Source organism: Cimex lectularius, unplaced genomic scaffold, assembly GCF_000648675.2.
Source record: "Cimex lectularius strain Harlan isolate CLEC.00 unplaced genomic scaffold, Clec_2.1 scaffold40, whole genome shotgun sequence".
Taxonomy (NCBI): Eukaryota; Metazoa; Arthropoda; class Insecta; order Hemiptera; family Cimicidae; genus Cimex; species Cimex lectularius.
In genome coordinates this window covers 1,835,377-1,860,490 of record NW_019392652.1, presented here as the reverse complement: position 1 = coordinate 1,860,490, position 25,114 = coordinate 1,835,377, and the positions used below count along the sequence as shown (strand labels likewise).

Sequence of the window (25,114 nt, the reverse complement as noted above, 5' to 3'; positions counted from 1 at the left end):
AAAAAGAAACACTGTACCTCTATAAACAGAACGACAATTAGAAAATGGCACAGAGATGTGCCTCCATCATTCGGATTGTAGCATGGTGTTTATAAACATTATTTAAATTTTACAAAAACATTTAGGATGTGGGAAAAAATGAATTTATACAGTGCTAGAATTTTTAAATTCAGTCAAAGTATTTGTACTCACTCCAAGTGCTTGTTTTCTATGTAGATGTTTAAATTTTACAAATTGTATAAGTTCATTTTTTTACACCTGAAGAAGATCTCAATAAAGATGGAAACGTTCACACAACAAAGAAAATGTTTTCTAAATCCTACGTCACACCAGACCGCATCTCACGATCCCTGAATAATCACTGGCCATAATATTCACTTTTAATTACATTATTTATTTAAATCTAGTGATATTAAACAATTGTACTTTGATTTGTCTTACTGGTTATATTTATTTTGTTATTTTTGCAAATTGTACTTTTTATTTGATTTCTGTACTTTATTCGCACAACAATAAATGCTCAAAAAAAGAAAAGCCCTTAGACTGTACACGACTGTTGGAGAGTTACATGTAAATTGGTAAATTTAACTTATGTTAGCAACGTGTCAAATATTCCATATTGCAATTATAATAATTTTTTTTTAATCTATATGTGATCCCATGAAGCATCTTAGTATTTCAATAAATTTGCTTACTCAATTAAGCAGTACATGTTTGAAGTATGGACTTTTAATTAGCGAAATATTTTCACTGTGTGAGTTAATTTTTTTACATCTTAGAGTCAAAAATTGTACGACGATTTTTAGTCAGCTATTATTTTATTTAAGAAAAATTACTAATACTACTTCTGATTAGTTTGTGCCATTTAAAACCAACAAATTCACATTCGATATGATTAATGTAAACAAGCCTAATTATCAATTTAAGCACTTTTATTAAAATCCTAAAAGAGCATAATTTGAGTGTCTTACAGAATCAGACATTTTAACGCAAAATTTATACCTGTGTGTTAATTATAACTTTCTTGAGCATATATGTGACATATTTTGTAAGGTTGTATGAAAAAAATGTTAAAATTAATTAAACGTTTTTATCTAAGGTCTTGGTAGAGTTGAAAAAGCTGATCTCATAAGTGAGACTTTTTTAAGAATTTAAATGTCAAAATGTCATTGTATCATTGGTTAAATAAGTATTATGATGAAACTATGGCAGAATTCCTTTTTTGGCCAATGGTGACCTAGTTTAGAAACTGCTGACGATACAATTTTTTCAATCCAGTCAGCATTAATAACATTAAATCCTTTTATTTTATAAAACAAATTGAACTGAATGTTGACTGTTGAGCACGAGTATCTGGGTCCCCTGTTCTGATTCTTGGTGTAAACAGGGCTGTTTTATTGCATGGTCACAACAATTTCACTATGTATACTTTTAACAAACATGATACTACACGAATAACACTATACTTTGTCTTGAGGATGACCCAAAAAAGGTCAAAACATTGGCAATGAAATGAAAATGTTGGTTTTCTGATGCACTTCTAATCTGACCGCTTCTCACTAATTCAACCACGTATTGTATTCAATAATGATGGTTTTGTGGGAGAGTGAATGTATTTATTGTCATGAATGTGAAAGGGCTGATGGCAGAATGTTCATACCTCATAGGCCCTCAAATAAGTTAGTTTACAGTGTGTGTAAATGGTGATAGAGGGTTATCTCCACCATATCATGTAAAAAGGAGAGAATTTATCTAAGAGTGAGTGAAATTGTGAATGGATTTAGGAACACTGGGGACTGAAATTTGGAGAACAAAAAAATCACATGTTGAACCAGCACTGGGTTCTGTCTACACTCGTGGCTTTTTGATGTGGCTAAAACGCTATATGACTTTGTGCCATATTCAGTGTGAAATTGTCTGAAGGAAAGGAACAGTTCCTCACTGGAGACATGAAAAACCACTGTTTAACATTTAGAATATGGAGTGCACCCAGAATTAAAAATGTAGCAGATTGTTTTCGGTTTAGCTTCACCATTTTAAAGTGTGCAATAATTCATAGCAAAATAAATATAAGCTGGTTTAGAAGAACTGACTTAGCTGTTCATAACCCCTGGAGCCCGACCTCAGAGATAGAACGGACAAGAATGAGGTAAGCACTAACATCCCACCACTTTGCTAACAGCTCCCCATGGCCAATTCATGTCTGTCAAGAATCAAATCTGGTTACATTTGCCAAAAAGAGGAAAATGTGAAAAGAAGTTGTAGGTTGAGATGATGAGTTTTCTAGGGACTGATGTTACGATGCTCAAGTAATTAAAAGAGCAGTGTATTGAGCCCAAGGTTGTGGGTTCGAGTCCCCACGTTCACAAATTCTCAACCACTCTTTATATAAAAATTAAAAATCAATTTAACATAGATAATAAATCTAAAAACATAGAGGTGGCAAAATAGGCAAAATAAAACGAGGTGAGCTGCTCAGACACTGCTGGCACGAATAAGAGAGGGACAGGCTGCAGTCTTGACAGGAAGTGTAAGACAGACACGACAAGCAAGAGAGAGAGAAAAAAAAAAAGTTGGTTTCCTGACGGTCTAGAGATTTTCATCTTGTTAGGATTCTAGAGGAACTTGAGGGAGCATGCACCACAGAGGGGAAAAAGAGAAAAACATCGAGGGACCAAAGAATTGATGTTGATAAGAGAACAGGCTTGGCTATAGTTTTTCCCTTTTATATTTTATCTATATAATATACGAATATGTAAATTACACTTCAATTTATTGCGAACTGACAACTTTGTGATTTAGACTTCATGATAAGTTCTACAATGCTTAAAAAAAGGGATCCCCAGTTTTAGAATAGAGAGATTAGAGTAGATCCACCAGCCTATTCATGTGTGTGAGACTAAAAGTGTTAGATCCTAAAAAATAGTTCTGAAGAAGTGTTGATTCACAGTGGAAAGATTATAATAAAATAATGAATTTCTGTCCACCCTTGTTTTCCGTATGGTTTGACAAAGAGTGTAAAAGATAAAATGCTTGTTTTGTCAAATTAATTTTTTTAAATAGTTTATAGAAATAAATTTAATTTGTGTTAATTATCATCAGTTCTTCTTTAACTAATGAATTTGTTTTTAAAAGGTTTTAATAACTCTCGTTTCCTAATAATCATGATTCACAGTTGGGCCCTTCTTGTTTGAATCGAGAATCAAGCATAACATGTATATAAGTTTATTTTTTTATATATGTATCATGTTTATTTTCAACTTTGTATTCAAATTTGTATATATATGTATATTATATATATATTTTTTAAAATTTATATTCAAGTCTTTTCATTTATCTTAATGCCACATAAAAATTTCAAAAGTTCACTATCCCCCCAAAAAAAGTGTGGTGCCCAATTTTTTTTAAAAATCATAACTAGGACAAACTTCTCATCAAGCTCCAGGAGCCCATAATTATTTTGCGTCTGTTGTCACAGAACCCATGTTATTTGCCCTATTTAAAATAATAAAAATGTGTACATACTTGTTGAGCAGCTTGAAGGAGGGGTAAATGTATATGAGAGACGATGTGTGGGAGCCTCCTCCATTCTCTCATGCACAAAGAACTAGCCAATTCAACGTATCTTTCAACAATAGGCAGATGTTGTTCTTCTGGGTGACAAATTGTTAAAAATCCACGATATAAATGAACCTATTATAAAAAAAGAAAATTATTAGAACGGTCATTTTACAAATTTTAAGATATTTTAAAGCTTCACCTTCCAGCACAGTTCTCTCGGACAGCCTGTTTCGACGTACGCAATTGCATCTTTCATCAGGGACCAGTCAGGTACTCGCCAGGCACTCTCAAGAATTAAAAATGTATTAACACTTCCCTTAGTCCTCGCATATTCCAAAAGATGGTCCCATTGATTCAACTCTTTTGAGCATCTATAAAATAATTATTTGTAAAAAAATAAAAGATTTAATAAATTAAATTTCTTATGAACAAACCTAATCCATTGTTTTTCCCAAAGTTTTTGCTCAGCTAAAAGGCTAATAGGTGCTGGACTGCTTGTGTAGTCCTGTCTACCTTTAGAAATAGCTAGCTCGTAGCAGGAAAGGGCTTGGTCGAAAAAACCCTGCTGTTCGTAAGCCAAGGCAACACAAGTTTCCTTGTACCTGGCATGCTTTTGCCAAAGAGCACACCACATATCTTCTTCTCTCAATTGTGAATACATCTCGGCAAGATATTCGACAGCATTCTGTACCATCAGAATTGTTATAATAAAAATTAATCAGAACTATTTGCTTTAAGTTCACCTGCTGTGGTAAAGCTTCGGTATCAAATTCATAACAGTCCGTTTCCCTTTTTGTTTTGTTCTGAGCAGCAGCTGCATTTTCAGCGATCATTTTCTCAAGGGTCAATGTTACACGGTGCCATAAATTGTGCGATTTTCCAAGATAAGCCATAGCAACACTAATAAATATAGATATTTAATAGAGGTAAACTGTAAACGAAGGTTTTATACTTACGGCTTGATTGGAAGGGGTGGATTGCATTGAGAAAGTCCTTCAAATATTGTGCTCAAAGCACTTGGATGAATGTCCTTTTGTCCAGTGTGGCAACCACTGACAATAAATGGCAACAACTCTCCAGAAAGGGACTGCATATAAAAAAATATTTAATTAAAAAATCTTATAGGCATTCGATGTCAAGATGGCCCCTTACATAAATTAAAAAAAAAAAAAGTAATAAACAATACGAAAGTAAAAATAACCTCTTCAAATTGCAGAATATGTATGAAATTTCTAATATGGGGCATCAATAAGAATTAATAGAATACATACCGTGCGCTGTCTTTCTGATAAAATATTCCACAGCCTTGGGTACAAATCGAGCCAAAGTTTTTCAGCCAGAGATGAATCCAGGTGACACAGTTGAGTGACTGCAGCTAAAAAGTCCAAAGTCTTTTTTGGTTTATATTGATCCCTAAGGTCTGCTTGTTTCGCTACGAGCCCTTCTACTGAACTGACACTCAACTTAACATCTGAAATGTCAACCAGCTCTTCTTTTTTTATCGAAGAAGAGAGGACGAGGAAATTTTCTCTATCAACTGGATCCGCTGACTGAACAAGAGATGTTATTGAAGGAAGTAGTGGTGTGTCGTTAGAAAGTTGAATCAAAGTGTCTGAAAGCAAATAATTTTGAATAATGCATATTGACTTTTTTTTTGTCTAAAAGAAACTCACTCTCATCAGCAGTGACAAGGATAAGCTCAATGCATTGTTTAATCCAATAATGCTGTCCCATAAGTTCCCAATTTTGTGAACTAACTATGTACATTAATCTTTCGTGAAGCTTACGTCTCATCGAGCCATCAAATATCTCAAAAAACATTGCCCTTATCTGAGGTTGGGAGCATCGCAGTCCAGCCAGAAATGCTGGCTCAAGTTTAGGTATAAGTTCTGTATTTTTAAATGTCTCATCTCTAAAGAAAAACAAAAATTAGTATATCAAAAAGTTCATTTATGTTTTGATTTGATTTTAAATTTACCTGTAGACAAAATTAACAAGCTCTAAAAACTGTGTGTTTAAATCTGGGAATCTCTTTTCAACATAATGCATCAATTTGACTAGAAGAATTGATTTTTCTCTCAAGCTGGGCCCTGTGTTTACTTGGATTGTTGAAGGTACAACTGGCTTTGTATTTTTCATCCACTCTTCTACCATCTGCATCGAAATGTTTTATTACTAATAATTCTTTAGATATGGAAGTGTGTACTTACATTACAAATAGCCTTCATAACTTTCACATCGGGGGTTTTCTCAATCAAACCAACAAGAATAGAACCGATAAACGTTTTCTTTGTCTCACTTGTCATTGCTATGACTCTATTTTTTACAAGATCCAAGCTCAATATCAGTAAGTCACTTGTTCCTGGTGATGCTTCAGTATTTGCTGCAAGGTGTTCTCGACTCATTCTATGAATCACCCTAACAAAATGATTTATCAGTCTGTCAACGTAGCTTGGATTACTGCTGCAAGCTGCTTTAAGCATCATTATTGTCCCAAAGAGACTACTTGAATTGGCATTTGTGTTCTGCTCATAATTTGTCAAGCCTTCGAAAACAACCTGAAATTTAACTTCTTTATTAAAATAAAAAAAGACAAGTATAACACAGTAAAAAGTTTGAAGTCACTTACATGTCCCACAGAAGAATAAATGCATTCAAGTTCTTCATATTTTGATGAAACTGAAGATGTGGAAGATTCAGTTGGGAAAATTTTCATCAACCTTGTAAGAAGTGAATGGCTGAGGCGAATAATTTTATTATTTGTGCTCGAAATGCACGTGTTTATCCCCTTCTGAAGGGTTTTGCATACCGCCAAAATCTGTTCTTTCTTCATCACACTCAATGCTAAAGTTAACAGCTCAAGGCCTATGCAAATATTGCCCAAGTTGGGGTTCGGCGTTTCAATCGAGCAAAATATTTTATCAAGCCAAAGGAGCCTGAAGTCAATCGTGTAATTCGGCCAGACATCGGGTTTCAAAGCCATTCGAATTAAGTTGTAACAACGACGAGAAAGCACTTCTCCTGGAGAAGCAATACCAGCTACAGGATTCAATTCATTCACCTAAAAAATGTTTTATAAAAGTTTAAAAAATAAATTTATAAAAATCAATTTTAACTTACTGAACATGCAAGCCTCATAAGAAAATTAATTAAAACATCGGCATGAGACTTCTCAAGAGGCTTCATCTCATCTGGGTCATGTTTAATGGATATTGCAACAGATGAACCTTTCTTCCAAGACTGGTCACCATCTTCCAACGCCCCTCTTTTCATCCCAGGCTCTATATTTTGCCCCTAAAATTTTAGGTTAGAACATTGTCTCAACAAATAGAATTAAACACTAGAACAATTTCTAACTTGAGCTATAACCGCCTCCTCTTTTATCCTCTGCAATTCCCATCTTATTATCACTTCTGCGAGTTCACAGCCTAGCTTTTTATGCTCTAGAGTTGAAGATGCACTGAATCCCAATCTTTGCAAAGCATTGACCATGTGTTGAAGTAGATTGTATCGCACAGGGTAATATACCTAAAACAAATTAAAGATTAATTTTACAATTCTATAAATAAATATTTGTTTAATTTTTGTATTTGAACATTTACATTGTAATGCCTGACAACAAGCTGCAAAATATGGAATAACTGTTGCATCGAATGACCTTCTTCTACAATAATTTTCTTAGTCCAATGAGTAAACATTTTATACCCATTTTCCATTCGATCCGGCATTGCAGGGGTCAATATTTCTAAAGCTTGGCGCACAACTGGCCTGACTTCAACAGCATGGGCCTTTAGAAGGCTGTAGAATACTGCAACAAGAATATAGAAGTATATAATTTAATATATACATTTAAAAATGATGTTTGATTGTGAGAAAAAGTAAATTAATTTTTTTTGCTCCAAATAATGATAAACCTGTTTTCCCTGGGTGACAGGGTCTCAATTAAACCATCTCAAATGTGACCGAAGCCATTTTTTTGGACATACTGTTTCACATATGCATTATCGTTTCTCAACTTTGTGAATTTCTACTTTGAAACACTTTTTATATTTAGTTCAAACGTTATGCACCATTCAGGTATAGCTTTCATACTTTTACATCAAATATTATTTCAAAATTGATAGATTGATAAATGATGAAATATTGTGTGATTTTCAGGGTTTTCTATGCATTTAAAAAAAAAATCCCAAAAAGTTTAACAATTTTGTGTTCTCTTCAGCTACTGGACGATTCATTTAATCTGTAATTTAATTTTTAAATAAATTCTGTTATAAATAATGGTAAACATGAAAATATATTTCTATTTTCAGTTTTCTACATTTTTGTAAATTAGTTTTTGTTAATTTTTAAAAATGCAATCTTACAAGAGCTGTCAAATGAAGAAGGAAAATTGTTATTTAGAGCATACTGTACGTCGTTGAAATGTTGCAAAAAGTTAGTCTCTCACTTCTTCCAGGTGTACTGACTAAAAGCTTCTTTTTGTTCAATAGACATTACCAATTAGACAAGAAGCTAAACGAATTCCGACTGGAAGTGAAATCTCTGGTTTTCAGGGAATATCTTAACCGTTCTGCCCTAAGTCCTTCATCCTCTTACTAGCAATTTTCCTAATCCCTTACCCTTAACTGGTCTGGGGGATGAAAAGGACAAATCCTTGCATAAATTGCAGCAAAAGAGCTGAAGCATGAGGTAAGAAAGTGAGAACATACTTCACTTCCCAGATTGTAACACTGGTGACAGACAAATTGGACTGGGTGCTTCAAAGAACACCATTTTTTATTGATGAATTTAGAGTAAATAATTAATTAATATTAAGGTTATTTATGGAAAAAAATTGATGCTCCAGAAGAGGGTTCAGCCATTAAGGCTCTAGCATTTGCATTAATTGTCCCATATCATTCGGTGCTTAGTTTCGCACTAAGTTGATCAACTAACAATGTTTGTTCAACTATTTTCTCGTTAGCATGGTATTAAAATCAATTAAATTTTGCCAATATTTTTAGTGTTTTGTTAATTTTTTTTGAGACTTAAATATGTACCACAGAAAAAAATTATTGTTGAATAATTAAACAAATATTTAAAAACAAAATCCTATAAGATTATGGTTATTCTAATCTGTCGTAAACAGAATGTTATAAAAAACCAGTTTTGCTGGCTTATATTGGGTTGTCCGGAAAATAATGCAGGATTTTGGTATTAAACAAAAAAAAAGAAACTAGTTACTTTAAAGCAATGTTCTTTAATCAAAATAATTTCCCNATTCATACAAATGAGTAATCCTGTAAACGTAAACAGAATATTTTATATAGATTTTTTTTAATGAAAACTTAAAATCCTGCATTATTTTCCGGACAACCCGATACTATAATGCCAGAACATGCCAGGGACTGATAGAATCACGAACAGTCTCTCTCTTGGATTTTTCCTGAGATTGGAAGGTTTTTTTTAGTTGAAAGAAATTTGAGGACTTGGGCTATCAAATTGGATTCACCACTTTTTCAATCTTCAGTTTTTGCATTATTTATTTTATGCAACACCAGTAAGTCTTCTTTTGTTGTTTGATTAATGAATGTTTTTTTTTTTTTTTTAAATTTTAAATTAAAGCCTCTTTTTTACAACTGTATTCCAAAGTCTATTTTTTCGTTCCTTTGCTACTATTCTTCAGACAATTAAGTTTTAATTTTTGTTTTGTCAATAACATGATATAGTGCATCATCATACATGATGACAAAAGTTACCTTTAAGAACAATCCTTTTGTAAGCTGTCGTGTGGATGGCAAGTTTAGCAATAATATGCGAAAATAACAAATGACCATTGTATCGAGTTGCTGGATCTACACAGTTATTGCTTAACAGACAAGGCCATGCAAATGTCATAAGTCGCCTCAATTTGTCCCCTTGTGTTTTTGTCGCTGTGTCATGAATATGCTCCAGGGCTTGCTCAACAAGCAGACAGGACAGCTGGAGCAAGCGGATCCTCACTGCATCACCATGACCAAATGGATTATTTGGATCTATCACCTAAAAGATCAATATATTTCAATGAACTTAACCTGTTAGTATGTAGTAAAATGTAAACTACCATTACATTGTTTGAATTGTATTACCTGATTAATAAACACTGATACAATATTATCGGGTGAATCAAGCTTTGGAGATGGTGGGCCACCTATCAGTTTGTCACCTTCCCCTTTTTCAAAACAGTGGGCAAAACATGGAATTATAATGAGCTGCAGTATTTTCGCTTTTAAATCCTGTGATAGGCTTGTAGTTGGGAACAGTTCCACAAACCTAAAGAATGCCATGCGCTTCCATTCAATTGTGTAACTCTGAGCAACAGTGGTTTCCAAGAAGTCTTTTACAAACTGAAAATTTGAAACACTTAGATTGTTTTATATATGAAAAATAGTAGAGGTGAATCCATTTTATCTGAATGTTCGTAAAATCTGAAAAGATTTCAATCAGTGGAGAGGAAATTTTTTTTTTAATTTGAAAAATAAAGTTGATGATGGGTTTAGTAGAAAAATTTGTGAACACATGTTGACCCAGCACTGAGTCAATCACTGGGTCTGTGTACACTCACAGGCTTCGATGTTACTAAAATGCATTTCCTTAATCAGTTCTTCACTGAAGATGGCACAAAGCTGAAAAGGGGTCGAGTACCATAATACCCAGTAAGTGATCCCAATAAGTGTATGTAATATCCCCCCCCCCCATTAAATTTAAATGGTGTAAGGCTACTTATTGTGGTCATAAATGTCTCTCCTTAATTTTGCAATTTCCTCGTTTGTTCCATCCAAACATTTTGGTTACCTATCATTATCTTCTCAAACTTCAAAAGAAGGTGCTTAACAACTTCTTCCAGTAAATTATTATTAAAAATTGAAGATACTAAAAATCAGAAAGTTTCTCAATGAAGATGACGCAATGCTGAAACGCATTTGAATAACTCAATTAAAAAACCCGCGAGTGCCAGTAGTGGCTGTGTGCCGGTTCAACAAAAATCAGAAACATACTAACTATACTATCATCTTTGGACAGTTTTTTGAAAACTACTCTAATATCACTAGGTAATTCATTCCATAATAACCATTAATATAGTTATTCAGCTAATTAAATTTTTTTTCCTGATCTGAACAGGAATAGGCTCCTATTTTACTAGCAAATCTACTGTATAAAAATTAATTACCTGGAAATCAGGAAGAAAACGATCACAAAATGAGCGTAGAAGTTGAAATAAAAGGTCAATGTTGGATGGGTGGTGGCTGAAATAGTTCAGAAGTATCTTAACTATTAATTTAGGCTCCTTCCAGTGGGTGTACTCGATGGATTCTATTACTTTATGCCTTTGCTGAAATTTTAAACAATTAATAAATGAAAGAAACGTTTAAATGGCAAATGTTAACAGGCGGTTTACCAAATATTTATCGTTGCACCATATCTGAATGTAAGTTTGAGCCAATTGATATTGCGTTGCAATCCACTGATTATCAAATTTAACAAGAAGAGACACTATTCGAATACTCTGGAATTGAAGTTCTAGTTGCTCTTCTAAAAATATATGTATATTTTATTGAAGTCTCTTATAAAATCCCGCAAGCTTTGAAGAGGTGCATTGGCCCCAAAATGCATAGGAAAAATAAAAGGAGAAGGTTGAATTAATTTATTATTTATTACAACTCTGAATTTTATCAAATTCAAATAAACTGCACAAAAATGAACAGCAATATTTGTAATTTATTTTTATCCTATTAATTTTAATTAAATTAACCCATATATTTTTAGACACATGACAATATTTCTGTCCTTCCTTAGTGTCGTAATACGCGTAACATAATACCAGGCCTACTATTGGCACGTCCAGTCTCTTGGAATCGGGCTAAATCCTGGGAGACCAACTCTGAGAAATGCCAACTACCTCTTATATCCACTTGCCGGTGATCTCAGTGACTCATTCTCACAATAATATTGCGAACTTCCGGTTCAAGATTGTCTTTCCATGGTTAAAGAGTATACAACTGGATTAAAATGGAGAAAAGACAAGAAAAGGGGTCTGTTTACAAAATGAGTAACCTTCATGTTTACTATTCTTAAGTAAATCCGTTATTAAAAATAAGGATTAATAAATTTTTTGTTTGTGTTTTCTATTTTGTTTTATCCAACAAAAAAGAATATATCAGTTAATGTAATTAAAAGTAATAGAATAAGAACGAATTACAAATATCCCCATTCATTTTTGTGCAGTTTATAAAAATTCCATAAAATTTTAACAAACCTGTTGTTAAAGTTGCGCTGGGCTGAGATGCACCTAGTGCCATCATTACAAGCCTTTCTATACCAGAATTGCTCTGTAGAACATCCCTAAACGGTTTTCCGTCTTCGTGTTTGATAATGTACTCTAGGTATTTGTTCCACATATCATCCTAATAAAATCGCTTCGGTTAAAAACTGAATCACAACAGAAAATAAATATTGCAAAAATATACTAACTTTGATGTTAGAATCTGTGAGGAGTAGATTGATCGTTTGCTGTGGATACCTCAGTAAAAATTTCAGCAGTGGATGTCTAAAAGGTGAACTGGCACCAACTAACAAAGATCGCTCTGTTTGTAATACAAGTAAGCTCAAAGGCTCAATGAATCGGGAGCCTGCTGCAGGAATTTGATGGAAGATATTTATTATTGTGGCAACGATGTTTTCCGTCTCACCACTTTTTGTTATTCCTTTAAACAAAACAATAAAACAACCAAATTAACCATGTTTTCTGTGTAAAACAATTAATTTTTTTCATAATGATTTTAACGTATTTATCATGATTGTAAATACCTGACTGTGATTGTTTTATAGTTTCTAACAATTTTTGAAGATTTTGAAGTAACTGTTCACATAATTTTTCATTAAAACTAGTGGGAAATAATTGAACTAAGTAAGAGAGTCTTCTGGCAACGCTTAAACTGACATTTCTATTGTCGCCTAATGTAAGAAGCAAGGGTTTCATGATATCATCGTGTACCTACAAAATAGGCATAAACTGCAAAAACAAGATTTACATATTATTTTCTTATACTTACGATGTTCATGTCAACTTGAGTCCCGGCAAGAAAGGTTTTCATGCATTCAAACGCAGCTTCCTGAAGTTCTGGGTTGTTTTTCTCAAGTGATTGGTAGAACGTGTTGAAAATTTTATCTGAGAAGCCTGGCAAGTAATGGCAAGCGGCTAGCGCTCTCATTGCAGCTTTTCTAAGAGGAACGAGACTACTGAGATTCTTGTAGCATGGCATTTTTGAAAGGGCAGCATCCTGCGCTTCACAAAGTGCCATTATTTCATGGAAGAATACGTTATGCTCCTTTATATTTAAATCTAAAATCACCCAGAGAATGTGTACAAAAACGTTTGTCAAATTTAGAGCAACATCAAAACAAAAAATACCAATAGTGAATAATCTAGGGGTGAGTGTTGTACAAAAAGTATTTCCCTCCATGATTCCAATTTGAGCATTTGCAGCTTGATGGCGCAAGAGATGATTTTTAGGTGGTGGTATCATATCAGCCAAAACTACTTTGTGGGGTTCCATGACTTGAACTACTGTCTTATTCTGAGCCTCAGCAAATACACGAAGCAAGTGCATTGACTTAAAAAAAAAAAATATTATTATATTCAGTTTTTTGTTTAGGGTTTGTGTTTAGTTATTTGTATAGTTTTCAGTTGTGACAGACCATAGACCTCTTTTTCACTGGGCGACATTTATCAGATGATAAAAGTTTGCAGATATTTTAACGTAGGTTAGCCTCTTTCAAACTGGACAACATTCTACTGTTGCTGTGGTTTCAGTATCTTTGTATCATGAATCTTAGATAAGTCGCTGCTCATTGGTAATTGTACCATAAAAAAAATCTATTTGTTTTTTGTGGGTAGAACCAATAAATCAAAGAAGAGATGAAATGGGTGTATTTAACTATCTCTTTGAAGAACTAAGATGCCACAAAAATAATTTTTTTAAATCAATACATGTTTAGCGGTCATAAGGTAGTAGTAATATATTATGTATAATAATGTTTAAATAAATAGGTATATAAATAGTTCTATCTCTTTGAAGAACTAAGATGCTATGAAAATAATTTTTTTAAACCCATATATGTTTAGCGGTCATAATTGGCCTATTGAATTATTTCAATTAATTATACTTTTTTATCTAAAAGTCTTGGTTGAGATGAAAAAGTTAGTGTCACGAGCAGGATTCGAACCCACGACCTTCGGCTAATACGCCACCGAACCACTTGAGCCAGTGTGGCTTTAATACGCCTGAAAGTGGTGGATTCGAATCCCACTCATGACAGTAACATTCTCATCTTAACGAAGACCTTAGATAAAAAGTATAATTAATTGAAATTTTTATATATATTTTCATATGTCAGTTTCATCATTCATTGAACCGCACTGTCAGCTTCAAGATGGCATTCAATGGCAGGTATCAAACTGTGAAATTACAATCAATTTATTCAAATGTTAGCTATGATACTGAGATAACAAAAAATCAATAGAGCTTGACTGAATCAATAAAGGCCTTTCAATTTGAGTTCTTCGGTTAGGAGTTGGGTAGCACTAAAATTTTGATAATATTGAGCAACTGATTGATGTAGTGGTTGATGATCCATGATGGCATTAGGAAATATTGGGGTTAGGAAGGTAGTAATGTGAAACATTAGACTGAGGATACGCAGTGAACTGCAAAGATGCTGATTAAAGTTCTGCAATGTTTGATATCACTTGCAGCACCCCACAATGGATCAGCTTTTCTGCAACATGCAGGGTCTGCTGTAGTTCTTGGTGGCTTCACTATCACCACAATTCACTTTCCACCCTATCTTCCTCAAAATTTTCATATGCTTCTCTTGCGGTATTTAAGGATTAAAGCAGTGTAGGGGCGTTGGTGTTCACAATGGTTTAGGAGTGACAAGGTGCTCATCCCTGTAAGGTAAAGGTCCTGGGTTTGAATCCTGTGATCTTTCATTTGAACCCAACATACTTACAAATTTTTTTTTCCAAAAACTGGCACCCCGAGGGTTCATAAAACCTCATGTTAAAATATCCTCATAAACAAATGAGCTACTATTCATGAATATAGAAAGTAGATTTTTTTAAAAATTTTGTTATCTAATTGTTAAACAAAATAAATAACTAAAAGCTATTAGTTGTAAATATCTGTGTCACATTACCCAATACCAATTTATTACTTGTAAATAATTTTAAAAATTAAAAACTATAGTTTTTGTTTAATATTTAAGGACTTAATAATATGATATGCAATTTATTAAATTCATTATTCCATTAGCTCAGAATTTTCCTTGAATTCAAAATGCGTGGGTAGATTTGCTTAGCCATTGGACGGCAAGCAACTAAAAATTATGTAGTATGAAAAGACCCATTGCACAACTTCAAAGTGGAGCCGAAAAAATATTGTCCCTTATGAAATGCTGGGGATGACATTCGCAGATCACTTCACAGTCACACCCAGGATCTTTACCTTACAGTGATGAGCGCCATGTCAATGCTTTAACTGTTAGAGCCACTGACCCCACCTGATCAATGTTTACTGACATCTAGGCACGATAAAATATCATCAGCCGACTTATTATCATCCGACAAATTTTGGTGAGTGTCAAAGGGGACTTCGACTGTCTGAAGAATTGTTATTTGTTCAGACATGTGGCCTGACATCTTTAATTACTAATTTTTTTCTCTACTGGTAGTACAGAAAATATAAAGAAAACTTACTTGCTCTCTGATTAGGGTAGTTGGACTGGTGACCTGCTTTATCAGCTCAAATGTTACAGCAGTCAACGCTTTCTGCTGAATCGCTGCCAACTCTTTGTCCGAGTTTGGGTCCACAAGTGGAGCACAAAGTTTAATAAGTGCTTCTAAATTCAACTTTGCCTGGTCTAGTGCTCCACTGGACACCTCTCCTGTCAGGTCCATCATTACGAACAGCTGAGCTTTCACAAAAACAAACAGATGCTGAAAAACCCATCTTATTGACATGGACTCGTAGAGGAACATAATCGCCATGCAGCCTCCCAACTTGGTATACCAGGCTCTATCATAGCAAAGAGAGCACATTCTTTCAGCAATGTATTCCATCAAGGGTAACCGACATGCCTAAAAATCTTTTTATTAATACATTGCATTTTATAAGAGAATTTCAATTTGACAATGATGTTTTTATTGAATAAGAAATGTTTTTAAATCAAATACTATAAAGAGATAAAGTTAACATGTATTACCAAATCTTTTGATCCAACAATTGTTTGGGTAGTTTCTAAAATAAGATTCAATGCTTTTTTCCCTGGGTTGCACAGTTCTTTCTCTTCATGGCCCATTATTGCTGCAAGAGCATCAATGAGTACAAGAGGGTCCATAACACCTGTGTACTGCTTGTGGTACACTGGGAAGGGTCCTGAAAAATTGCAAAATAGAGAATAAAGAAGATTTAAAAAAATGCAAGTTGGTAGTCATATTATTTACCAGACTGCTGGGAAACAGCAACTATTGTAAAATGCCTTACAACAATTTCAAAAGTCTGCTGTACTTTTGCACTTAGGTCTTTAATTATGGCAGCTAAAAACATTCCTACAGAAAAAGAGTTTAGTGTAAAATACAATTCATTTAGCAGCCTTTTTATTTATTTATTAATATTTACCCTTAAGAGCTTCAATGTGTGTTTGGCGTGATTGTTTGTTCGGACATTTGTAAGGCTGGTTCTGTTTAAAATCAACAGGAGATGATTTAAAAGAGGAATGGTTCAAAAGGGTCAATAAGGTTGCTCTATCATCGTTCAAACATATCGAAGCCATCAAATAGTCCCTCACGATTTCCCAGGCGTTGGTTCGGTAGAATATGTCCGTAGTACAAGGTTTGAGAATATTCGTGGCTGCTTCTATTATCTGAAAAAAGAAAATTTAATTAATCCGAAAAAATAAAAATTGAAATATTTGACATACTTTTGCAACGGGTAATTCAATAGGAGCAGCATGCTCCGGAAATGAAACCATAATCGCTGGTCCAGGCGAATCTTGCACCGCATATTCTAATTTCTGAGGTTCAATCATCATTTTCCTGTTTCCTCCACCGAATTTCCCTAAAACTCTGTGGGAATAAACCATGGGATTAAAATTCATTTTTATGCTAGAAATGAATGTTTTTTTACCTGAATGCGACATGGGCAACTTGGTCAGTCGGGTTTCTCAGAGACCTCCACAATGCTTGCATTAAATCCGCTCTCACAGGCTGAATATGCTCATAAAAGAAGTCTGGCTGCAGATTGTCTACACAAAGTTCTAATGTTCTCAATCCCTAGAAAAACAAATTAAGAGGTAAATCAGCTATTTTTTCAATATATGTTATTGATCAATGATAGTACTTAGTATCATACTCATTACTGATCTTTTATTGGAAACTAGCAGTTTTGCACTCACTTGTGATATAAGAGTTGGTGATCCATTGAGAGCAGAAACCATCGGGTCCATGAGCATAGGCAAATAAGGCAAAAGAGAGCTAAGTCTAACAGGAACTGTCAAACATAGTTCTACAAATAAATCTTTCATGTGTTGCTTGTGTAAACCAGATTGTAAACTGTTCAGGCCTTTGAAAAACAAAATAATAAAAATAAAATCAAGAATTTTAATTATTTAACAATAATTACCTTGTAATAAGTTTGGAAGAAGTGGAAGAAATTCTTGGTACAATAAATCATGGTTACCACCACCAATTGATCTAAAGAGTGTCCTCAGTAATAGAAAATAATTATACGGCTCCTTAGCTGTCATTGCAAGTTCCATGGATCTATATTACATAATATAAAAAATATGGTATATTGCAAAAAATTGTCAATTATTTTACTACCTGTTAACGATTTGGTGAAGATGAGGTTTAAGCATGTGCTCATTCTCGGCTGCAAAGAGAGAGACACTTCCAAAAACCAATTTGAACAACTTGAGATAAAGGTTGCTCCTTTCCATATTTCCATTTCCCATCTCCTCCATCCTACCTAGAAGATATTCAACGAGTACTGTTGCAAAAATAGGCGAAGTGTCACTGTTCGAGAGAAACGAGTTTCCAACGATCTGCAGGGCAAAGTTTGTGGCTATTCTCTCAACCATGTATTCAATAGTGGTTGAGAATATTTCTCTGAATGTTTGTGCATTCATGACTGAAAACTTTAAGAAAATTTGTTTATTTGTAAATATAAGAAAAAGGTAGAACTTAAAAAATACTAACCACCCCGGAGAAATGTTCCAAAACTTCTTTTTCTTCTTTGGTTCTTACGGTCTGTTGTGGGATGGTCCTTTGTCCAGCTGAACCTACTCCGAGTGTGCCAGAAGGGGTCACGCTCAACGTATATATGTCCAGGGCTTGTAAAGCCCATTTGACAAGTCTTATAAAAACTTCAGTTTCTTTTGGTTTAAACAGCTGCAAATTCAAGGTCTGTAAGAAACATGCACGGAAAAACAAAAAATAAAAATTAACACAATCGCAAACTCGTGCAAACTGAAAACTTAAAGAACATCAACAAAATTAAATAGAATATCATAAAAAATAAAATAAATAATAAACAAAAGTAATAACCATGCTCCAAAAGAAATAAACGAAGTAGAATAAATAAATCATAAAACCCACAATTTCAACATCATGGAAGAAAAGAGATTATGCCAAACACTATGTAATATTTAAACTTTTCTTGCAAAATGTTTTTATTTTATAAATGAATGAAAAGTAGTATAAATAAATACATTTATAATAATGTATATATTTACATAGTTGCTCAATTAAATATTGACTACACTTTAAGAGGTGAGCCCTCACAAAGTGGAAATTATATATATATATAATTTTATATATATATATAATATATATATGTATGTATATATGTATATATATACACATATGTTAGCATAGGATAAAACTTTTGGTTCTAACTATGAACTTCTACTATTAAAGCTAGAAGGTTGGGTTTTTCCATTAACCTCATACATTTTTTTTGCAAAACACGCATAAATATGGTTTTGACTTATGAGCTCTCCGCTAATATAATGATATCATTAATATAATAATATTATACAATTTTTTATATATATAAAATTATATAATACTTTACTATATTAGATTTTGGATACTTCATAAATGTTTTTAATACATTTCAATCTTCTTATATTAAACAATAAAAAATTCAATAAATTATTTTGTTTCTCTAAACAACAATAATAATAATTATTAATGCAATAATGAATGTGGATTATTTGTGACAAAAGCTTGAATTTGGTCATCATGAACAAGGATGGCCAGAGGAGACTGAGCCTTTCGAATCAAAATTTTTAAACACCATAGTCACAAATTTTCCTAGCAGTCTGAGCTGCGGTTTTCCCTTTGTGGTAATAAAAAAAACATTAAATGTTGAAAATGCACCATTTTTTCAACCATTTTAAATTAGCAAAACACTGAAATTGACGAATAAAAACACCTCAACTTATAATTTATCTGTGTTTATTAATAATAATGACTAAATAAAAACAAGATGGATGAAATCGAATTATTGAAAAATGCGTCTTATTTTATAACCCAATATTTTTCCCTGAACAGTTAGGTGCATTGTTTTTTGTTGATTTAGTAATAGTCTCAGATGTTTTCTTAAGTTTTCTTTGTATCCCTTCATATTTTTGGAAACATAAAAGTATGGGATTCAAAAAATAACACCTCGACCAACCACTGAGTAAGGTAAGGTGAAATGCAAAACGCATCTGTTGGACCCAATCAGCAAGAATAGGCAGACATGATCAGAAATGATAAAACTACAAAGGATGCATTTCCAGGCGTTCTATTATTTCTGTTCATAAAATTAAAGTAGCCCTTGGTCGCAACTGCATATTAAATTTCTTGATGTTAGTAACTCAAGTGGTAGCTATCAACTTAATTTATTGTCCACATAAAAGTTGGAAAGCAGAGTAAAAGAAACTTTAAAAAACTATGTTAAAAAATCCTACTTTTATACAAGCATGCTTACTAGTTGAAAAATTAAATAAGATTCTCTACTCTTAAACCATGTTTCTCTCTAAAACAATTGAATAAAAAAAAAAAATTGATATTAAAATAGGCAAATTAAAATTGACACTCACTTTAAAACGCCATGTTATCGTCTTGACACCAAAAACCAAAGTCTTCACCAAACTTCTGCAATCAGCGACTGTATAATTTGTGGCTTGAAGGGATGGCAATCCAAATTTGCCTTTATTCGTTTCTTTGTCTTCCGGTTTATTTTGTGACGCTATATCTACAATTGGTCAAAATAAACTTTCTAACAATTGGCAAAAGATTCAAATTTAGTTACCGATAGGTGGTAAAGGGATTGACTGTATCGAATCTGAATCTTCCTTTTTCACCTGGACAACAAAGCTCGTGCTTGCAGTTGTGGCTGGCTTGATTTCCGCTTGTTTACTTTAAGCATGACGACACAATTATTTTCTCTATTATGCACTAATCAAATGCCATAATCTTACCTTTTAGCGACTAAAAATGGAAGATGAAGTTTCGCTATCGTTTTGAATTTTATAACAAAGACCTCAAGCATACGCATCAAGAGATCTTGTCCAGTCTGGGCCTGAGTAGGATCCTTCTCACTCAACTGTTTAATACAGTCTACTAGATTTAATAGTAGTTTGCAAGAAATAGTTTGTATACTGAAATTGAAGAAAGAAATATTAAGAAAAAGGTATTGTTATAATAACCAGTTTTTAATAATTTCAAGAAAATTTACCTCGTGGGAAGGGTCTCATCATGCACATTTTTGGAGAACAGATGTACAGCTTTTACAAGATCTGACATTGGAAGCTGTTCTCTAACATGATGGACAAGATCAGCAAGGGTGCTATATGCTAAAGGTCTTAGAGATTCATGTGTTGTCCAGCCTCGCCCAAGAAGAACTTCTTCATCAAACAGCCGTTCCATATAAGGTACAAACACTTGAAAATATTAACATAAAATATTATGACATATATTAACAATATTATGCATAAAAAAATCAAGATGTCAGTGTTGCTTACAGAGTCTTAAATCTGTGGCTAAAATATGCCTTGCAGCAATTAATAGCTCTTTTCTCAAGTGTGTGACTTCCATCGGACACAATGTTAACATTCCAAGCATACCCTCCACCATTTGTTGAGAATGTTTGCCAACAACATCTTGGTAAAACCGTATAATGTAAGCTAAGAATGATAACGTTTTTATTTGTGCCCCCATGAAATCGACAAAAACTTCTTTGTTGAATGCTGGATTTAATCTGAAATTTATGCCATTTATTCGCGAACTGATTATTTTATAAACATGATCATTTACCTGTGCTGTTTTAATGGTTGTAACGTAATTGTTTTAATAATAATAGGTATGTAATCGTTGACATCTTGGTGGACATTTACCTTATACAGCTCATACATTAAAACAACTATTATTGGTAATTCTTGTAATACTTTTAAAGAAAGAATCCCCCTTGGAATCAAATTGTACTGAAACTATATTTCCAGGTCAAAATAACATTAAAATAAAAATTACTTTCAATCAATACTGTATGGAATTCTTACAGGTTCCTTGCTTAAAGATCCATCTGGGATTTTCTTCTTTTCACACTGGATCAATGTCGTAGTATAAATTTCATTAAGAAGCGTTTCCAAATTAAGTTCTGTAAGATCCTTAACTCTAATAGGACTCTTAGGTTCAAAAATATTATTCATATGATCTGGAAGGTCTTGATAAATAGAACGGACAAATTGCAGAAAATGTTGAATCTAATAACATCCAAATAGTTAAAATTTGCCTCACGTATATTAAAAAATTTGTAAATTTACTTCGGCATTGTATGTCGGTCGAAAATGTTTGTGAAGTTCGATAATAATTCTAAGACACACCAAGACGTTCTGTTCATTTTCAGTCTCAAGAAGTTTAAAAGTCAATTTTAAAATAGATTCCACATAAGGTTTTAAGTACTTGTTTGTTGGTATCCTATATATCATTTCAAGAAGAAGTTTCCTCACTTGCTATAAGCATAAAATAGATATGTTATTAACACAATTGTTATAATAAAAAAGTATAAAATGTATTGACGTACGTGTATATTATACTCGGCTATAAAATGTGGATCACCCTCTTGCAAGATCTTTAAAAATATGTTGACAGCATGATCCAGAAAAGCAGGGTATTGTGGGGAAGACAATATGAGCTATGAAATAATACACAAACATTACAAACTATTTATTATAATCTAAAACTGAGTTCAAGTATTATTAACATATTGACTGCGTAAGACACATGTACATCATGCCAAGTGTCCTGGGTGCGGTGGACACACGGTCTGTGTCCTCCTGTTTATATTGGGTTGTCCGGAAAATAATGCAGGATTTTAAGTTTTCATTAAAAAAAATCTATATAAAATATTCTGTTTACGTTTACAGGATTACTCANGTATGGGAAATTATTTTGATTAAAGAACATTGCTTTAAAGTAACTAGTTTCTTTTTTTTTGTTTAATACCAAAATCCTGCATTATTTTCCGGACAACCCAATACTTTTGAACTCCCTCTCCTTCATCCCTTATATAATACAATTCCATTCAAATTTCCTAGGGCTGTGTCAAAAAGAGCAAAAGCATCACTGACTAAGGATGTTAATTTTTTTTTTAAAACTGGAAGTAATTTTTTTATTTATTCTGTTATTTATTAGGCGAACTTGCTTTTTGTGTATGTGTTTTTCTTTTAATTCATTATTTTTCTTAATAATCACCCTTTCTATAAAGTACACAAAATAAAAGAAAAATTAGTGTAGAAAATAAAAAAGAGTTTTATCCAATTACACACCCAAATAAAGCAATGCTCTACGGGTTGTCTACTTCATTTATTTAGTGCTATGGAGGACGCAACTGTCGATGTCATATAATTTACTTAGATAATTGTAATTTAAAAAAATCATTGACATTATTTTCAAGTATCAGAGAACTATTTTATGTGATAAATTGGGTTCTGGGTATTCCATGGGCAATCAAAATGACCAAGCATAGTACGCAATCAACCTGTTAATTAATTATTCATTTTGACAAGAATCATTTACACTCATGCAAACAAAAAATCTTTGCTATGTAGAAGCAGTATTTTACTTTTGTCTACTTTATGCCCCACCCCGAAGAATCTAGAGTACTCTAGGGGAGTGAATGTGACCAGACTTCTATGTTTGTTGTCATGTATATATATATGTAATGTTTGTTTTATACCTATTCTGTAGTCAACAACCTCAGGTACAAATGAGAGACTAATATTTTAGGATGTCTTAATTAAGTTAATCTAGAGTCTAGTCTAACTAGTAGTAAACTAGTCTCTAGTTAGATCTTAAGTTAATTGAATATAATAGTTGAATTTAATAAGTTAAATGAAGTTTACCTACCACTAAAGCTCTCAGTGGCCATTTCCTTTGATGCCAAGAATCAAATAGATTACACGAAATTTGAAAAATGGCAAAATGAAGGGAAAATTCAAAAGGTGCGGTTGAGATGGAAAGTTAGTGTCCGAGTGGATCGAAGTCATGGTAGCTCAAGTGGTACAGCAGCGGCGTATCTAGCCAAAGGTCATGGGTTCAAATCCCACTCAACACTGACTTTTTCATCTCAACTAAAAAACCTTAATTAATTTAAATTATTATTATTGTATTATCCCGCTCGTAATGCTAACTTTTTCATCTTAACCAGGACTCTTGATAAAAAGTGTAATTAATTGAAATTATTGTTACTTACTTTTCCATATATTGGATACTTGGACAAATGAAAATATAACCCGTTGTGATTGAAACACAATTTAAAAATGGTGATAAATCCCATCTGATTTAAGAACTGAGCTTGAGCACGGCAGCAAGTATTTGGATCCCCCATTCCAATTCTTGAAGGAAACAGTGTTATTCTATTGTATATAGTAATAATAGTTATGCATACCTAGTTTGCATTGAGAGTGAATGTATTTATTAGCATGAATATGTAATTTGAGAGGGTCGATGGCGGAATATCGAGTACCCCATCAGCCCAATATGTGTAAGGGTTGTGTTGAGAGTGAATGCATTTATTAGTGTGAATGTGTGATATGAGAAAGTCGATGGTGGAATATCAAGTGCCCCATCAACACTCAATTAGGTTAGTTGTATTATATGTGTAATTTGGAGGAATATAGAGACTCCATCACCCTAATAGAAAGAATGGTATGTAAATAGGAATGAATGTATTTAAGAATGAACGTGAGTACGAATGGGTTTGGAACTGCATGCATTGTGTGCTAAAGAGGCTGATAGTCCCCCCACCCAGAGCCCACATCGGTGGCTGGACAGATAAGACTGAGTTCTGCCCCTGGACTGCCAGCATCTAGGGGAGGGTGCTTCATGAGTCTGCCAGCAATTTACTAAAAATATCAAAAACTCGAATTGCCGGTGCACTATGAGAAACCAATAGGCTCAACTCGGCAACTGTATGTTCGTACATGTGTGGATTTGAGTCTACACAAATCCAAATCCAAACTAAATCCAAAAAATGGTGATAAAAGATTTGTTTGCTTATTTATCAGGATAGTCCAGACAGTGATTATTTTTGTTTGATATCATCAACGAAGTCTTGCCTGGCTTGATATTTTTGACCGTTTTAAATTTACTCCCCATAAGTTATTGAATAGTGAATAGAACTTTTAACTCATTTTAGACCAAAACTGAAGATTGATTATCTTCCACGGCTAAACTTCATTTTTTTTCATACCAGGATTTCTGTAAGACCATCCGGTCAAAGAAGCATCCAGTACACATGGAGCCAATCGGATGAGATGTCAGTATTGAGAATGATTTAAAATTGGGATTAATATGGTCATTCAGATGGGGACACTGGCAGGCAACTGGTATGGGATACCAATTTTCAATCACTTGATACTTTTGGCGTCTAGCCCTGCCATGTCAAGGGTGATCATTGTTGATCAAACCACTTTCAAAATGCTACTATAGAACTGAAAGTTTATGCAGGTTGGTCATCGCAAAACCGTACTACCTCGAAGTTTTCTGACAGCTCCTGAGCCGCTTGCAGTTTATTCTCATCCTTCGCCCCTGGATCCGCCAACGTCTTCACGTGGGAAATGTAAGTGTTGAGCTGCTCCTGTGAATCCAGAGAGACACCCTGGCCGGCCGGTGGCATTTTCCTCAGAGGAGCAGCCGCTCTGACTTTGTTCTACAGTAAGAAGAAAAGAAAAACGTTTAAATCACCTTTGACAAACTGGCAGAGCAGGAGAGTTGATACTTTTCTCAGTCAGACTTTTATTTATCTAAGTTTAAAAAAAATGATTGGCTCGAACCAATCATTTATACTGACTTCTTGCATTTTCGGCTCTCATGCGGCACATACCCTCTTGGTTTAGAAGGCTCCCATATGCCAGTCTCGCACTTTATACCACTTTAATGTTGACAAACTGTAAAAAACAGCATAACGTTTTGTACTTGCAGATC

The 25,114-nt window shown here is 33.5% G+C and overlaps 1 protein-coding gene across 1 annotated transcript in view; it reads right to left on the bottom strand.

The window, feature by feature from the left end:
• Positions 1–25,114, bottom strand: part of LOC106670100 (transformation/transcription domain-associated protein) — a 39,962-nt gene extending 14,848 nt beyond the window's left edge. The window contains exons 1-43 of the mRNA XM_014400116.2: positions 24,981–25,114; positions 24,663–24,839; positions 21,711–21,821; positions 21,451–21,639; positions 21,187–21,390; positions 20,945–21,117; positions 20,653–20,888; positions 20,367–20,571; positions 20,110–20,289; positions 19,941–20,047; positions 19,729–19,883; positions 17,837–18,043; positions 17,462–17,775; positions 17,262–17,401; positions 17,035–17,201; positions 16,767–16,912; positions 16,561–16,705; positions 16,260–16,503; positions 16,085–16,189; positions 15,844–16,016; positions 15,338–15,718; positions 12,992–13,193; positions 12,633–12,922; positions 12,388–12,574; positions 12,052–12,284; positions 11,837–11,984; positions 10,979–11,112; positions 10,751–10,912; positions 9,669–9,926; positions 9,300–9,582; positions 7,164–7,369; positions 6,919–7,089; positions 6,682–6,855; positions 6,191–6,622; positions 5,772–6,119; positions 5,540–5,715; positions 5,235–5,473; positions 4,833–5,173; positions 4,518–4,648; positions 4,305–4,461; positions 3,996–4,246; positions 3,761–3,932; positions 3,526–3,693 (exon numbers count right to left, since the gene is read on the bottom strand). Coding sequence (XP_014255602.1) covers positions 3,526–3,693; positions 3,761–3,932; positions 3,996–4,246; positions 4,305–4,461; positions 4,518–4,648; positions 4,833–5,173; positions 5,235–5,473; positions 5,540–5,715; positions 5,772–6,119; positions 6,191–6,622; positions 6,682–6,855; positions 6,919–7,089; positions 7,164–7,369; positions 9,300–9,582; positions 9,669–9,926; positions 10,751–10,912; positions 10,979–11,112; positions 11,837–11,984; positions 12,052–12,284; positions 12,388–12,574; positions 12,633–12,922; positions 12,992–13,193; positions 15,338–15,718; positions 15,844–16,016; positions 16,085–16,189; positions 16,260–16,503; positions 16,561–16,705; positions 16,767–16,912; positions 17,035–17,201; positions 17,262–17,401; positions 17,462–17,775; positions 17,837–18,043; positions 19,729–19,883; positions 19,941–20,047; positions 20,110–20,289; positions 20,367–20,571; positions 20,653–20,888; positions 20,945–21,117; positions 21,187–21,390; positions 21,451–21,639; positions 21,711–21,821; positions 24,663–24,839; positions 24,981–24,989 — 8,631 coding nt within the window. The 5' untranslated portion in view covers positions 24,990–25,114. The remainder of the gene's footprint in view (positions 1–3,525; positions 3,694–3,760; positions 3,933–3,995; positions 4,247–4,304; positions 4,462–4,517; positions 4,649–4,832; positions 5,174–5,234; positions 5,474–5,539; positions 5,716–5,771; positions 6,120–6,190; positions 6,623–6,681; positions 6,856–6,918; positions 7,090–7,163; positions 7,370–9,299; positions 9,583–9,668; positions 9,927–10,750; positions 10,913–10,978; positions 11,113–11,836; positions 11,985–12,051; positions 12,285–12,387; positions 12,575–12,632; positions 12,923–12,991; positions 13,194–15,337; positions 15,719–15,843; positions 16,017–16,084; positions 16,190–16,259; positions 16,504–16,560; positions 16,706–16,766; positions 16,913–17,034; positions 17,202–17,261; positions 17,402–17,461; positions 17,776–17,836; positions 18,044–19,728; positions 19,884–19,940; positions 20,048–20,109; positions 20,290–20,366; positions 20,572–20,652; positions 20,889–20,944; positions 21,118–21,186; positions 21,391–21,450; positions 21,640–21,710; positions 21,822–24,662; positions 24,840–24,980) is intronic.